A 14,558-nucleotide genomic window follows, 5' to 3' on the forward strand; every position below is an offset into this window, starting at 1 on the left:
CCTGTACCTTTAAAATCCAATAAGCCATGTAAATTGCTGGGGGGGGGAGGGTTGACTCACTTATAACTAAATTATTATTGTTGCTTTGTTTGCAGGGTGTGTTTTAAAAAAAAAAAAGCCTACAATGGATTTGGATTTGAAATTCAGCAGAATTGCACTAAACTTTTGTTTTCAAATCCTCTTGTCCTTTTGTGTTCAAGTTCATTAGATGTCGTGAGAGAACACACTCCATAAGGACATGTGAATTTCATCTGTCTGCCATGGTCCTCCACAGAGCAAAATGTAGGCATCACTGACCAGATGATAAATTTTGGAGATTGGTAACCCAGACAGAGCCTGCTGGTAACATTCATGGCTGCAGCATCATGTGTATTTATTCATCAAGTAGGTCTAAGGGTTTTCCTAACATTTGTTTTAATGTCGCCATTCAAGCTAGAACATCCTGAGAGAGAAACAGTTGTCCTAGAGCTGGTCATACCTTGTTAATTAAATATCAAAGAGGAACTGGCTTGGCTGTCATTGCTTTACCATGAGAGGTGGCACACTGATGCAGAAGATGCCACAGGGCCATGCATTTCGCCTACCTGTTCTGAAGACTGTTAGTTAGCACTACTGAAGGGAAATGATAGTGGGACTGTTCTGTTCCCCCCTTACTGTTTGTAAAGTTGTTTCTTTCGTCATTTTCCTCCTGTGGACTAAGGGTTCACATGACTCATGGGCCAAGTCGTCATCTCAGAGTTGACAGTATCAGCCATGACTTACATGGGGAGATTTTCCTGCCTCCTCTGGCTTGCAAGGGCCTCTGATAAGGAAAGCAGTGTGGGAAATGCACTGTTCTCTGCAGTCCCATGAGATGCTCTGGAGTCCTGTGTTTGATGTTATTGAGGAAGAAGTGGGGGTGGGGAGAACTGGGTGAAAGGAAGCTTGGTAGAACTGCATATTATATATGCTCTGGAAAGGGTGATTTGCATGTTCACTAGTGCATTTGCAATAATGAAGGGCCCAGAAGTTCTTAAATAATGTCACTCATGCATGCTCTCTTGTTATGCTGGTGTTTTGATTGGTGCTGCTAACAGAGGCTGGAGTGTTTCCCCAGGACCCAGAGATCCTGGAAGGAGGAGGATGATTTGCAGTGCACCCTCTATGCGGATTGTATTAAGCTGGCTTTTTCTTATGTTTACCAGTCTGCACAATGACACCTTTGTCTCCTAGTGACTTTAAAAACCTGATTCTTTTCTTGGTGGATTTGCATAGTGAGCAGTAACAATAGGTCTGTGAAAACCAAGCTGGTTTTTTGCAGCAGATTTCCTGTCTGCATGAGAGGTGTGTCAGGACCTGCCACTCATGCTTGCAAAGGGCCATTCAGGACAACATTCAAATGTGTGTGTGTTCTGTCACAGCTGTGAGGTAGGCAGGTGGCAGGCACAGAGCAGAGAGGCCTGTATGGTATATAGTTGTACAGTGATGATGCCCAGGAGCCAGCAGGAGCCCACAGCACAGGAGCCCAGCGTTCCAGCTAGCAAGCATCACAGGGACCTGACCTGAGCAGAGCCGCCCCGTGCAGCACCTACAAGGAAGAGAAGGAAAAATTGCATAGTGCCCAGACAGCCCTTAGATACAGCCAGGTACTGGAGCCGGGACTCCTTGCCAGAGCATTATTCACACCCCAAACTGCTGGGTTTGGGCCTAAGGGAGCTTGAAATCCCACCATCACTAGCTGTTCCTAGAAAACCACAAGCCAGCCATTTCATCCTCCCAGGCCTGTTTCATCTGAGCATGGCTGTGTTCAGAAGGGACATCCTAGAGCCTTTGGGGCCTTATATCCCTTGCCCCAGCCGCTCTGACTTTACCTTTCTCGTCATAAAAGAAATATCAAAACCTTTCTTGCTCATGTAGCGACTGTCAGTGAGACAGCGGCCTGACCAGGTGTGAAAGCCCAAGGCGGGGTCCCATCTCGGCAGACACTCAATGGTAAGCAGTAGTGGGGACTTGTAAAGTCTTTAGTAAAAGGCCATGCATGCCGTGTCATCTCAGCAGAGTGCACCCTGTTGTGTAAATGAAAGCATGCTAGCTTGTGTGCACTCAGATGAAGACCGTGAGGACAGACACCAGTGTCGCCTGCCACCACTGGCTTTTCAGGCAGGGAATATTTGCTTAGCTGTGAATATTAATTCCCCCACTTTCTCACATATCCACAAGAGATTTTTTTTTTTTAATTTCTTGCGGCATTGTAAGTGGAACCCAGAGCCTTGAGTGAGTTTGGCCAGCACTCTTCCGTTGCTCTACATCTCCAGCCTCATTGTTCTTATTTTTATAATTCCAAGAAATATGCCTTTAAAAAAAGAAAAGGATGAGCAGCGCTTGCCAGTGGGCTGAGTGAGACTGGGTGAAGATGATGGTGTGTGACGGCAGTGTGCTCAGGCATCTCCTGAGCAGCTGCTAGGCCTGGGCACTGTGCCAAGCACTCCACACCATGACTAGCAGTTACCGTCAGAATTCAGTAGGGCCGGCACTGGTGGACCAGGGGAGGGAGCCGAGGTTCAGAGGCACTGAATGGCCCAGTGTCACAGACACACTCAGTGGTGGAGGTGGATTCCTCTACAGCTCCCCAGTGTGTACTGATGCATTCTGCCTTGCACCCTCAAGACACCAAACAGTTGTAGGACCATTACCAGCAAGTGATGCTAAACTCGGACACATAGCCATTGGGTTGTTCTTAATGAGAGCGCCTTCACAGCAGGTGATGTTATCCTTCTCTAAAGATTTATTAACTTTTATTTTATGTGTATCAGTGTCTTGCCTGCATGTATGTCTGTGTACTATGTGTGTAGAGCAATGTAGGGGACCAGAAGAGGGTGTTGGATGCTCTGGAACTCAGGTTACAGACTATTGTTAGCCACCCAGTGGGTGCTGGGAATCAAACCTAGATCTTCTTCAAGCACAAGAGTTCTTAACCACGAAGCCATCTCTTAAGCCCCAGGTGATATTATTCCTAGTTTTAAGAAGCACAGAGAGCCTAAGAACTTATCTAGAGGTGCACAGCTGCTCATCTGATAAGGCTGAGGTCTGAACTCGGGCAGGATTACACCAGACCTATCTCCAGTGGGAGTGTGATGCCAGCTGCCATTTGCTCGAGACCAGAATGCACCAAGGGTATGGAATTCTCAGCCACTGCTGGTGCCCTCTGGAATCTGCAAATTAGAGAATTAATGGATCACATTCCCCAAACCTTGTACATGGCATCCAACTCCTTTCTTTATCCCAAACTGCTTCTGGAGGTTTTCTTTTCTTTCTTTCTTTCTTTCTTTCTTTCTTTCTTTCTTTCTTTCTTTCTTTCTTTCTTTCTTTCTTTTTTTTGTGGTTCCATGATTTTTCCATTTATGTATTAGTTTCTTCCTTTAAATTAAAAAAGGAAGCAGTTGAGCCTTCAAATAAAACTGTGATGTAGCAGCAGAGAATCCCATTGAGGAGGAGGTGGGGCCAAGGCAGAGGAGCTGACAGCGCACTAGGGATGAGCTTGCACAGAGTCTCTACTACCAGTGATGATGGGCACACAGTGGGGACAGTAAGTGCCGGATAAGCTCAGCTGCAGCATGCTCAGTCCCTTCCTGTGACCAGGCCATCATGTGAGGCCTGAGCTCAGGCTGACAGAACTCCTGGGTCTCTTCCTCAGAAAAGCGTAGATTCCTGAATCCAGAGCAAAGCATGTCGCTGCTCAGACAGAGAAATGGAGAGTATAGATCTGGTTTCCCGGTCCCAGATCAAGAGTGCATTAGTAGTATAGTAGTGAGCAGAATCCCTCTTATTCCCAGATCAGAAGTTTGAGCAGTATATTCCCTCTTCATTATTTCCTACCTCTGGGAAGTGTTATTTTTAAAGGGCCCTTTGCCCCCTAAGGAGTCACCCTCCCCTTCCCAAGCTTGCTCCTCCCATCATTTGAGTGCTCTCCTGAGCAGACAAGAATGGGGTGAGAGATGAGAAACGGTCTTGGGGCTAGTGGTCATGCAGCAGCTAGTGACTGACATAGAGTCAGCAAGTATGCCAAGGCCAATGCCAGACACCCAGTAGGCACCTGGCTCCTAGCTTTATTTCCTGAGTTGGCATTGAGGTCACAGGTAAGGCTGCTATGAGCTGGCTAGCCACTGCCTCCTCATACCTTCCACCTGCCTTTGCCCTGTGAGCGAAGAGCAGGTTTTCTGCCTTGCTGTATAAGAACACCACAAATACCCCCAGCCTCTACTACAAATGTTCTGTAAAGCAAATGCAATTATGTCAGACAGAGCAAACTCAGGAGCAGCAACAATTAACACTTGGGAGATTATTGAAAAGCAAGAACAATTCTTTCAGCACAACCGTCCCCCGTTCTAATTTGTTATTTTTTTCTCAGAGAACACACCCTGCACCTTCTCTCTCCACTCTCCATAGAGGTACTTTAAAGCTCACAGAAAGCACACTGTGCACCTGTTTTGTAGATGGTAGCAATAGATTAGCATTTTAATAAGATCTGTTCACAGAGGGGGAGCCGCTGACTGGGTTTTAAGAAGCTGCCAGCAGGACTCCACCTGCAGCTGCACGTGGAGTGCTGGAGCACAGAGGTGTGAAAATGTGTTTGTGTCCTGTAGCCCTCTGTTTGGAATGCATTGTGGGAAGCCTGTAACGACACAGGCTGCTGTGTAAAAAAGGCAAAAACATGAGTTTTTAGAGTTAGGCAGATTGAAAACTGAATCACGGGAGCCGTTCCCAAGCTGTGTGATGGGTGAATAACATAACAGCTCTGAGCCTCAGTTTCCCCATGGATTCATGGGAATAATAATGGTCACTTCCTGGGGTCCATTGCCCTTATCACAGAAACTTCAAGAAGGGAGGAATTGGGATTTTTGTTTGTTTTTTTTTCCACGTCTTGGGGATTGCCTGGCACACAGTGACCCTTGTAAACACACATCAAACAGATGTGAGGATCCAACCAGAGGATGAAAGCGGTTGCTTGCCAAGTGTCTAAGTAGCAGCAACAACTGTTCCAGAGAGCAGAAACACATCCAGTCAAAGGTCCATATCAATGCAAAGTTGCCAGGATAGACAGCAGAAGTTAAGGTCAAGATTGGGAGCCCCAAGGCGACGGTCGCCATTAGTCTGAAAGGAGTCCAAGAATGGGGAAAAATGAGCGCTACTTAAGATTGTCTGTGGTTCCAAACTAACTCTGCCAGATTGCCCTCGCCATGAATTCTGTGGCTCCATTCTCCCAGAAGTACCCTTCCTTTTGTTCATGCTGAGTGGACCCTCGTCCACACTACACCAGGAAGCACCTGGGACAGCAGATTTGAAGCACATGGCCTTTGCTGGGGCTTGGCTCCACTGTGGTGTCTCGTGGGGGAGTGTCTTACCCACTCCAGGGAAATGGCAGCACAATTCAAATGCTTGAAACATTTGGAGAAGGCTTTGCTTTGTTGTTGGACAACAGCAGTAGCAGACCCACACACAGCAGAAGGGAAGGCCACCTGTCTCTGGATGGTCTCACAGCCATAGCCGTATGGGAACTCTAGCTGGCCTGGCTCTCAGCCCGCTCCTTGGGTTCTATAGCAGCTCCAGGAAGCTGGAGTCCAATGCTATGACCTGGTCTTTCTCTGGCTGAACCAAACATTTATTTACATTCTACTGACAGGGACATTGGAACACAGGTAGAATATTTTCTTTGTACTAGTTGTTATTGAAAAAGAGAGAGTTTTATAATTAGTTCTGATTTATTTTACTTAATAACACGTTTATATATTTAAGCAGTTTTATATATATTTTAAAAGTATTGGGAGGTAAACAGCTGGTTGCAATGCAGATGAGATAGACTATGAGTTGACCACTGTTGAAGCTAGATGGTAGCCCCTAGAGGTCATTATACTTCTGACCATTTGTATATAGTAGTAATGTTCTATGACTAAAAAGACACCTCCATAGACCTTAAATAACCCGTGTGACTTGACAGAACCAGGAGACTGTACATCCTGCTTTCACTAATTCAGAGAGGTGTTCAGGGGACCAAATATTGGTGCTTTTTAATTTAGCAAAATGAGATTTGTATCAGCAGGAATCTGCTTAAAGTTATATGTTGTCTGGGTCAAGCTTTCCCCACACAGCGAGGCGCTGAAGTTTTAGGATTTGATATTATGGGGGTGCTAGCTGCTTTGCCATCCCAGGGGTCCCCTGTAACCAGTGGGCCAATCAGTGGCTTGGTTTGAGGTTTTTCTCCTGAGAAAGTGAATACTAGTGACTTTTGAGTGGAATGTCCATAAGGCAGTGGGCTCACCAGATGCTCACCCTCAGCATCTCCCCACTGCTCTCTGTTCATATGACCCTGGAACTAGAGGTTGCAGACAAGCAGCATGCTTTGAGATATTCCTGCACTTGCTGTCCTGTGCCCTGGCCGGAGGTGTCTAGTGGGTGTCTTTTCCTCAGACAGTCACAGAGAACATTGCGGTAATTATTACAACAAACTTCTCCCACTCTGTAACGCTTTGGAAGGTCAAGGTCCTTAAACACAGCATTTTCTGTGTTTGACCAAATCCTGCTAATAGTGCTGAGGGGAAATGCCTTCTCTGAGAAGGAGCCTCAGGGTGTGGTCACGTGGACATAGCTGACAAGATGTACGTTAGGGATTACAATACATATAAACACATAGCACATGAACATATAAGAGCATTAACATATGGATAGCTGCATATATTTTACATAAATTATTGAGGAAAAGGGGAGACAATCAGCAAAGATGAGGAAAGTCCCTGAGTGTGCTGGTACAAGTTTTGTGTAGACTGTTGTATATTATAGAACAATACACTTATAGTGGCAGAGTTTTCTAGGAGAGTAAATCTAAGACTGTGTTTTAAAATCAGTTAAGAGCTAAGAGCATCAGAAAAATCCTTTGTCCTTTCCTCTGAGCTCCCCATCACAGCTCCACTTCCTAGCACAGACTTGTCAACCATGTGCAAATGTTTTCAGTTGATCATCCATCTCTGTCCTTCATCTAGGTAGAAACCATTGCTGCGTCTCACCAGCTCATCTCCTCTCTGTCCCCACGTTCCTTAGGTGATGGTGCCGGGTGTGGAGGTTGGCTTGGCTAAGAGCAGTAGCCAAGCCATTGGAGCTGGGGGTGTGTGTGAGGGCTATGAAGTTGAGCATTGTTTTTTCCAGCCAGCCTCATCAGTGCCTTCTGCGTGACCTCCAGCTCCTCTCGCCTCTATGAAACAGTCCCAGTCCCATTCATTCTCTCTCTCTCTCTCTCTCTCTCTCTCTCTCTCTCTCTCTCTCTCTCTCTCTCTTGCTCTCTCTCCTTTCCTTCCTTCCCCCTTTCTTTCTTTCTTCCCCCCTTCCTGCCCCTCTCTGTTTGCTAAGTAATGTCTGAAGAGAAGACTACTTTAAAACTTCAAGCCAGGCAGTAGTGGCGCACGCCTGTAATCCCAGCACTCGGGAGGCAGAGGCAGGCGGATCTCTATGAGTTCAAGGCCAGCCTGGGCTACAGAGCTAGTCCAGGACAGGCTCCAAAGCTACAGAGAAACCCTGTCTTGGAAAACCAAACCAAACCAAACCAAACCAAACCAAACTAAACAAACAAACAAAACAAAAAACAAAACAAAACAAAACAAAAACCCTTCAAATGTTTTGTTTTGTTTTTTGAGGCAAAGTCTGATATAGCCCAGGTTGACTTTGAACTCACTACCTAGCAAAGGATGAACTTGAACGTCTAAGTTTATGCAGTTCTGGGAATTGAACCTAGGGTTTTGCACATGCTAGGAAAGCACTCTACCTACTGAGCTACATCCCCAGACCTTAAATATGTCTGTCAAAGGATGGATTTTAATATAAAATGGGAGGAGTCTGGATGATGGGGACATGACCACACCATACCCTTCCCAAGGCTCATAAAAAAAATCAGTGAGTCTTTGAAAAACCCTAAAACTCATACAAAAACACACATGTTCTTGTTCTGTGTTGGAAATAACTTTTTAAAGGGGCATCTCTGTCAGGTTACACTCTTCTAGTACATACTACTTGCATGTTGCTTTCTTCCTTTTTGCTGGAGAATCAGTGCATTTCTCCAGAGGCCTCATTCTCTCTGCTGCTGAATACAGACGCCCTTTCAGGGCTCTGACATAGACACAACAGTATGCTGGGTTTCTAATTTGGAGTGAAAGTCTGGAGGATATGTTCCTAGTCTCTTTTTGGCAACGGAGACTTTTCCAGGGCAATTACAATAGCACCTTCATGTTGTCACTCAAAATAGGGAGTCTCCAATACAGGTGGACAGAGTCTCATGATCTCTCTTGGCATGCAAGGTAGAGAAGTGGGTCATGGGGAATAATTTGGAGTCTGCTGAAGGTAGATCTTCTACCCTGCTGGGAACCCATGTGTAGCTGTACAGAGGCTGCCTTGCATTGTACAGAGTCACCTTGAGTTGCAGTTTTTTGAGAATCCTGGGCATAGAAACTTACCCCTGAAGACCAGCAGCAGCAGCTGTGCAGAAGTCACTCACCACCTGGTCGGTTCAGTGGAGCCTGGCTTCTGCACCCACAGCTGTCCCCACCACACTCAGTAGGAGACGCCTACCAAGACATCTGTCTTTCTAGAAACAGATTGAGCTGTCCCCAGACAGAACCTGTGTCTTGACTCTTATTCCTATGCTGTGGTGTGCCTGCATCCTCAAGTGTGTGCATGGCTTTCCTGCCTGCCTTTGTTGGCTACTCAGAAAAACACACAGACTACATCCAAGGAGTGGTTGACTCCAAGAACGTAGCCCTCTACTTCTAAAGACTCAAATGCTGGAGATGCTTCAGCGGTAATGCGGTTCAGAATCGATGGACAGATACCTACTGCTGTTTCTGGATGCTTATGTGGAGAGTCCGATCAATTCCTGGCAGCCTTGCATTATCTTAGCATCCATTATAAATGATCTCTGAGCAAGGGCAGAGCACTTGGCCCTGCTCACCTGCTGTGCAGTGGCTGCTGATGTCTTTTCTAGATCTCCTGGTTCCTGAAGATGCTTGCTGGAATGCTGAGTCCCTGATGTGACTGGAGCCCCTGGATGGACCAACCTGCGACACAGGCTGGGTCATAGTGTAGACCTGGGGTGGGCCAAGTACACATCAATCACACAAGTCATGAAAACCAGATGGGGAGCTGCTTTTATTATCTTTTATTCATTTATTTTTACTTTTCAAATGGGGTTAATCCTCCTCTTCTTTGACTTTTGCATTTCTCCTTTTCTCACTCTGTCTGGACTCCTTGTATGGCTTCGCCGATGCTGCCAGAGTTGGAAAATAAAAATATAAAGCACACAGTTAAATTCAGTTGAAAACCAAAACAACCAGGTGTGGTGGCACACACCTTTAAGCCCAGGATTAGGGAATCGGAGGCAGGTGGATCTCCAGGAGTTCCCTGCTAGCCAGGGCTACATAGTGAGACACTATCTGAAAAAAATAAAATAAAAAAAGATAAAAAATTCAACTAATACGTTATTGCTTTAAAATAAGTATGGAGCAAATGTGGCCATACTTATACATACAATAATCATTGAGCTTAATTCAAACTTGAGTATCCTATTTTATCTGGCAGTCTTAGGCCACGTTTATGTTTCTTGGATATGTGTATTTGTAGACAAATACAAATCTGTCTACAAAATAGCTCCTTTATATACGTGCTTGCTTTTCCTCACTACAAACCCTGGACTCATCTGGTCATTTGTATGTTCTGGGGAGCTAATAATGCTTCTCCTGTCTCCTTTTTTAAGTTTAGGCATCTATTTTCTATTGTGGATTATCTTACTTTGGGACTGATGGTCATACTTGACCAGATTCAGTTCCCAGCAGCTACACAGTGACTCACAACCATCTGTAACTCCAGTTCCAGGGGATCCCAGGCCTGCTTCTGATCTTCTCAGGTACCAGGCACACTCATGTTCCATACACATGGGCAGGCAAAACACTCAGATTTGTAAAATAAAATAAAGAAATTAAAAAAAATAAACCTGCTTCCACAAAGCCTTCCTAACTCCTTTTTATAATTGGCTTTTGTAGAGTTTGTTTGTTTGTTTGTTTGTTTGTTTGGGGCAAAGTTGTTGTTGGTCTGGTTTATTTATTTATTTATTTTTCATTGTAACAAGGTCTCACTCACTCTATAGTCTGGAGCTATCTATGTAGAGCAGGCTGGTTTCAAACTTGTGGAGAATCCTTGCCTCTGCCTCCCAGGTACCAGAATCCACTATACCATGCACATGATTTAATTCCCAATAGCCTTTATAGCAGTTTTAGTTCTTAGAAAAACTGAACAGAAAGTAATGTTCCCACATACTCCGTGTCCCCCTGAAAGCATATCCTCCACAATGAAAACCAAATTTTTCACCAATGCTTAAAGATTCATTTCCCAAACCACCCCTTTGATGGTGTCATTGCTCAGAAAGAAGAAAAAAGTTACCAAAGATTATGATTTTTAAAGATGTTTATGTGATGATTTTCTACAGTGAATGCCTTACATTCATATTACGACATGGTCCTATTTTCTACCAGTACAGTGTCGTTATTAAAATGAAATTAACTATACTATAGGTCAGAGGAGTAGCTGGCAGGTCAAGAGCAGCAGATACCTAAGTGAATTATGGTCTAGTCCTTAAAGTGTCTCGGGCAGCAGGATGCTTCCCGGTCTTGGAATTTTCCAAAGCAAGGCTGCACCTGCTTCCTTTGGGGTGAAACACACTGGGCTCACAGAGAGGCAGAATCCATCTGCCTACAGAAAGGACAACCCAGCAGCAGATCGGAGGTTATGGAAGTGAGGGATGCATCAGCCCACACCATGCTAATTGCATGGAGCCCCAGTCAGCAGACCTAATTTTAGGAGGTGCAAGACAGAAATACAGTTGAGAGGAACGAACTAAAAATAATTCCTCTCTATTCCTTGCAGTTCACATCCTCACACAGTCTGAATATGTTCTGTTTCAGCCAACGAGGTCCTTATCATGGTTGGCCCGATGACCTCATGAGGCATAGTGGGACCTGAGTTCTGTTTCAAGCCACTTCAGCTGTGGTGACCTTCCACTTCTGTCCTCTAGAAGTGCTGGCATCCAGTTAAACCGGGGCTACTGTATTTTCAGAAGATTAGCAGTGGTATTCAAGAACAGCATGAGTGAGAGCATGCTGTGTGAGACATACCTCTGGGGTACCCACAAGCCTCTTCTGCCATTATCATGAAGAACATTTATTTTCATTTTTAATTCGCACTGTATTTATCATATTGAAGAACAAGTTTGATTTCAGTGGATTTTTAGAGTTTAACATGTATAAGGCATTGTGCTAAGTACTAGAAAGGTGGCTTCAGACAGAATTTCTACCTCAAGGGACGTACTTGAAGGGACATATGCATGTCAAGATGGGCATGGTATCCAAACACTGGCTTCAGGTTGCGAGCAGGATGTTGCCTCAGAAATCCTCACCTGGTGTTGGAATGGTGGGAGATCAATTGAGGCCAGGCGAACCCAGTGGCCTGTGTGAGTTGTTGATGGCAGGTAGGAGAAAGTCTTTCTGTTTTTCCAGCATTTCTCTGCAAAGCTGATGTGCTCATGAATGGTGTGCATGCACGTGTGCATGTGAATGAGTGTAAATGTGTGTGTGTCTGTGCTTGCATGTGAGTGTGGATGTGTGTGTGAGAGTATGAGTGCTTGCATGTGAGTGTGAATGTGTGTGAAAGCTCAAGCGTGTGTGTGTGTGTGTGTGTGTGTGTGTGTGTGTGTGTGTGTGTGTGATGTTGCCTTAGTTTGGGCAGCAGTCGTACAGAGGCAGTGAAGACATGAGACCCGCCCCTTCCTCTCTGAAGTTGCAGAAATCTTGAGGCAGTAGACTCCTATGGGCGGCAGTCAGGCTTCTAAACAAGTCTCTTTTCACGTCATGCTCAAAGCCCAGCTGCTCCTGCCCTGCTGGACCAAACTCTCTAAGTGTATAGCTGTTGTCTAGAAAACACTCACAAGGGATGAACTGTTTATTCTAATTCTTGAGTGGGTTCCTAGAGAAAGTCTGCCCGCTGGGCCTGGGGAGAGGATTGGGTTTCAGTAGGAAGAGTAGGAACAGGAGACTGCATCAGGCAGGGGGGGGGGATGTGTGAGAACTGGGTTGGGAATGGGACCAGGAACAAGGGACTTGGCAAGTGAAGTTGATGGTAACATGCAGCATGGCCACATTCTGGAAGCCGCTAAACACCACGCCAGTGAAGATTTGTCCTAAGCCTACGTGTAGGTCACCTTAAGCATGAGAAGATTATAGGGGAAATGACATGAACACTTAGCTGGAGAGGAAAAAATATGAAAGCGCGAGTTCCTTGGGGAAACCATTCAAATCCATGACTTCCAGATACCCCACTTTTCACCCCACACTGCTAAGATCACAGCCCTGGTCAAAGTAAGAAATAAAAGGACTGTGGACACAAGAAAGTGGTGGCAGATGAGGAGGAAGGTAGGAATTGGTGCCTTTAGGAAGGAGAGATGGTGGGAAGTAAAACTAACTATGGAGGGCGAGGGTTTTTGTTTTGAGTCTGGTTGACTTACTTGAAGGATGCTCTTGGGATGTGTGTCACAAGTGAACTAACAGGTGGTGTACAGAGGTTGTGTGTGCTCCTGTGTGTGCTCCTGTGTACACCTATGGGAAGTGGCGGGAAGGGCCTGGTGTGGCTGCTGAAAGGGAGTGGTGTCATTCCAGCACTCCGCGGCATACACCGTGGCTTACAGACATCCAGTAGGCTAACTCTCACCGGAAGATGTCGTATCAGCTTCTGGCACCACATGTGGACAAACTGCACTGGTAGAAATTAGACCGGAATCGAAGAGGAAGCTGGCAGGAGAATGCCTCTCCTTTCTCTTTAGGAAACTGTCAGGGGTGAGTGCTCTGAATGTTGAAACTTTCTTGTATCATAGGTGCGTCGTTGTGGAATATTATTTTAACTACGGAAAGGTGTGTTGTGTGTTCAGGCTGCATTTGTTTAACTATGTAAGATGTGTTACATTTCTTTCACCTTGCCTGCCTAAGGCACCTAATTGGTCTAATAAAAAGCTGAACAGCCAATAGATAGGCAGTAGAGGGATAAGCGGGGCTGGTGGGCAGAGAGAGAATAAGTAGGAGGAGAAATCTGGGCTCGAAAAAAGAGAACAAGGGAGAAAGAGAGGGTGATATGTGGGGCCAATCAGCCAGGCAGCCGTCAGGCACAGAGAAAGCCGTGAAAATAGGACATACAGGATGAAAGAAAGATAGAAAGCCCCGTGGCAAAGTGTAGGTGAAGAAAAACAGGTTAAATTAAGTTATATGAGCCAGTGGGACAAGCATGAGATAAAGCCAAGCACTCATAACTAATAGTGAGTCTCCATGTCTTGATTTGGGAGCTGGTTGGCTGTCCAAGAAGGCCTGCTACAGTGCTCTATGGTTGTGACATGATAATGAGTCAGGGAGATCCAGGGACATCAGACCAAGGTGCCAGTGGGACCAGGAAGAGCCTGGCTGCTTGAGGGCATAGGGTCACCAGTGTGCATCTCAAAAATGTGCCAATTAGTGAAATGAAATAGTGCAGGATGTTGGCAGGTAAAACAAAGCAACAGTATGTATGAGTGTGGTTTGAGTATGCTCCTGGTGTTTGCTCTTTGGGGCCAGTTTTTGGAATAACAGAGATGATAAGTCTACTGACATGTGTGGAGTTGTAATCTAATTAAAACGTTGACACAGTTAACTTTTTAAATTCTTTTTTACACCTATTTGTGTGTGTGTGTGTGTGTGTGTGTGTGTGTGTGTGCGTGCATGGGGAGGCCAGAGAACAACTTGCAGGAATTTGTTCTCTGCTTCTACCGTGGAGCTCTCAGGGCTTGAACTTATCATCAGGCAAGGGTCTTTACCTGTTGTTTTTATTATATTGAAGCATCATCTATTGGTCAGCTATTGACCTGCTGCTGTGAGAATCTCGGTCTCTTATAGCATCCTCTCACCTCTCTCTCCCATCTTCTTCCTTCTGTGAGGTTTTCACTGCTCTGCTCCTCGCTTCCTTCACGGTACCCAGATGTGTAAGTGCTGAACTGTGGTAGTCACCTGTCGCTCAGACACAATCCCTGAGTCAAACAACAGCTTTGGAGGCTTCAGTCTGGTTGGCTTGTTCCATTGCTGGAGTCTGAGGTGAGGAAGAGCATCGTGGTGGGAAGAGAGTACCGTAAAGCAAAGCTGTTCACACCATGGTGGCCAGGAAGTCTGCAGAGACAGGAAGGGGCCGAGACAAAGCCCTCTTCAAAGGAAAGACTCTCGGCGACCTGCTTCCTCCATCAGGACTGAACTCCCAACATTTCCAATCACCTCCCAAAGGCTCTATCAAATATAAATTCCATCAATGGATTAACCCATTCATAAGGTCAGAGCCCTCATGCCCCAGTTACTTCCCAAATTTCTTGCCTGGGAATGTCGTTAGCATTGGGGACATAGTTTTTGGTAATAACACACCTGTGCTGTTCACCATCAGCATGTGACAATATGCCTTGACTCTATCATGCAGGGTGTGGTTACTGG

The 14,558-nt window shown here is 45.6% G+C and overlaps 1 protein-coding gene across 2 annotated transcripts in view; it reads left to right on the forward strand.

Moving 5' to 3' along the window:
• Nucleotides 1-242: 242 nt before the first annotated feature.
• Wipf3 (WAS/WASL interacting protein family member 3) overlaps nucleotides 243-14,558 on the forward strand; it is a 44,487-nt gene continuing 30,171 nt past the window's right edge. Inside the window, exon 1 of one of the 2 annotated variants that reach the window (XM_036182411.1) lies at nucleotides 243-384. In XM_036182411.1, the coding sequence (XP_036038304.1) occupies nucleotides 352-384 (33 nt within the window). In that variant the 5' untranslated portion in view covers nucleotides 243-351. The remainder of the gene's footprint in view (nucleotides 385-14,558) is intronic. The other variant, XM_036182413.1, reaches the window with a different exon arrangement.

The sequence above is a fragment of the Onychomys torridus genome, chromosome 3, assembly GCF_903995425.1.
Source record: "Onychomys torridus chromosome 3, mOncTor1.1, whole genome shotgun sequence".
NCBI lineage: Eukaryota > Metazoa > Chordata > Mammalia > Rodentia > Cricetidae > Onychomys > Onychomys torridus.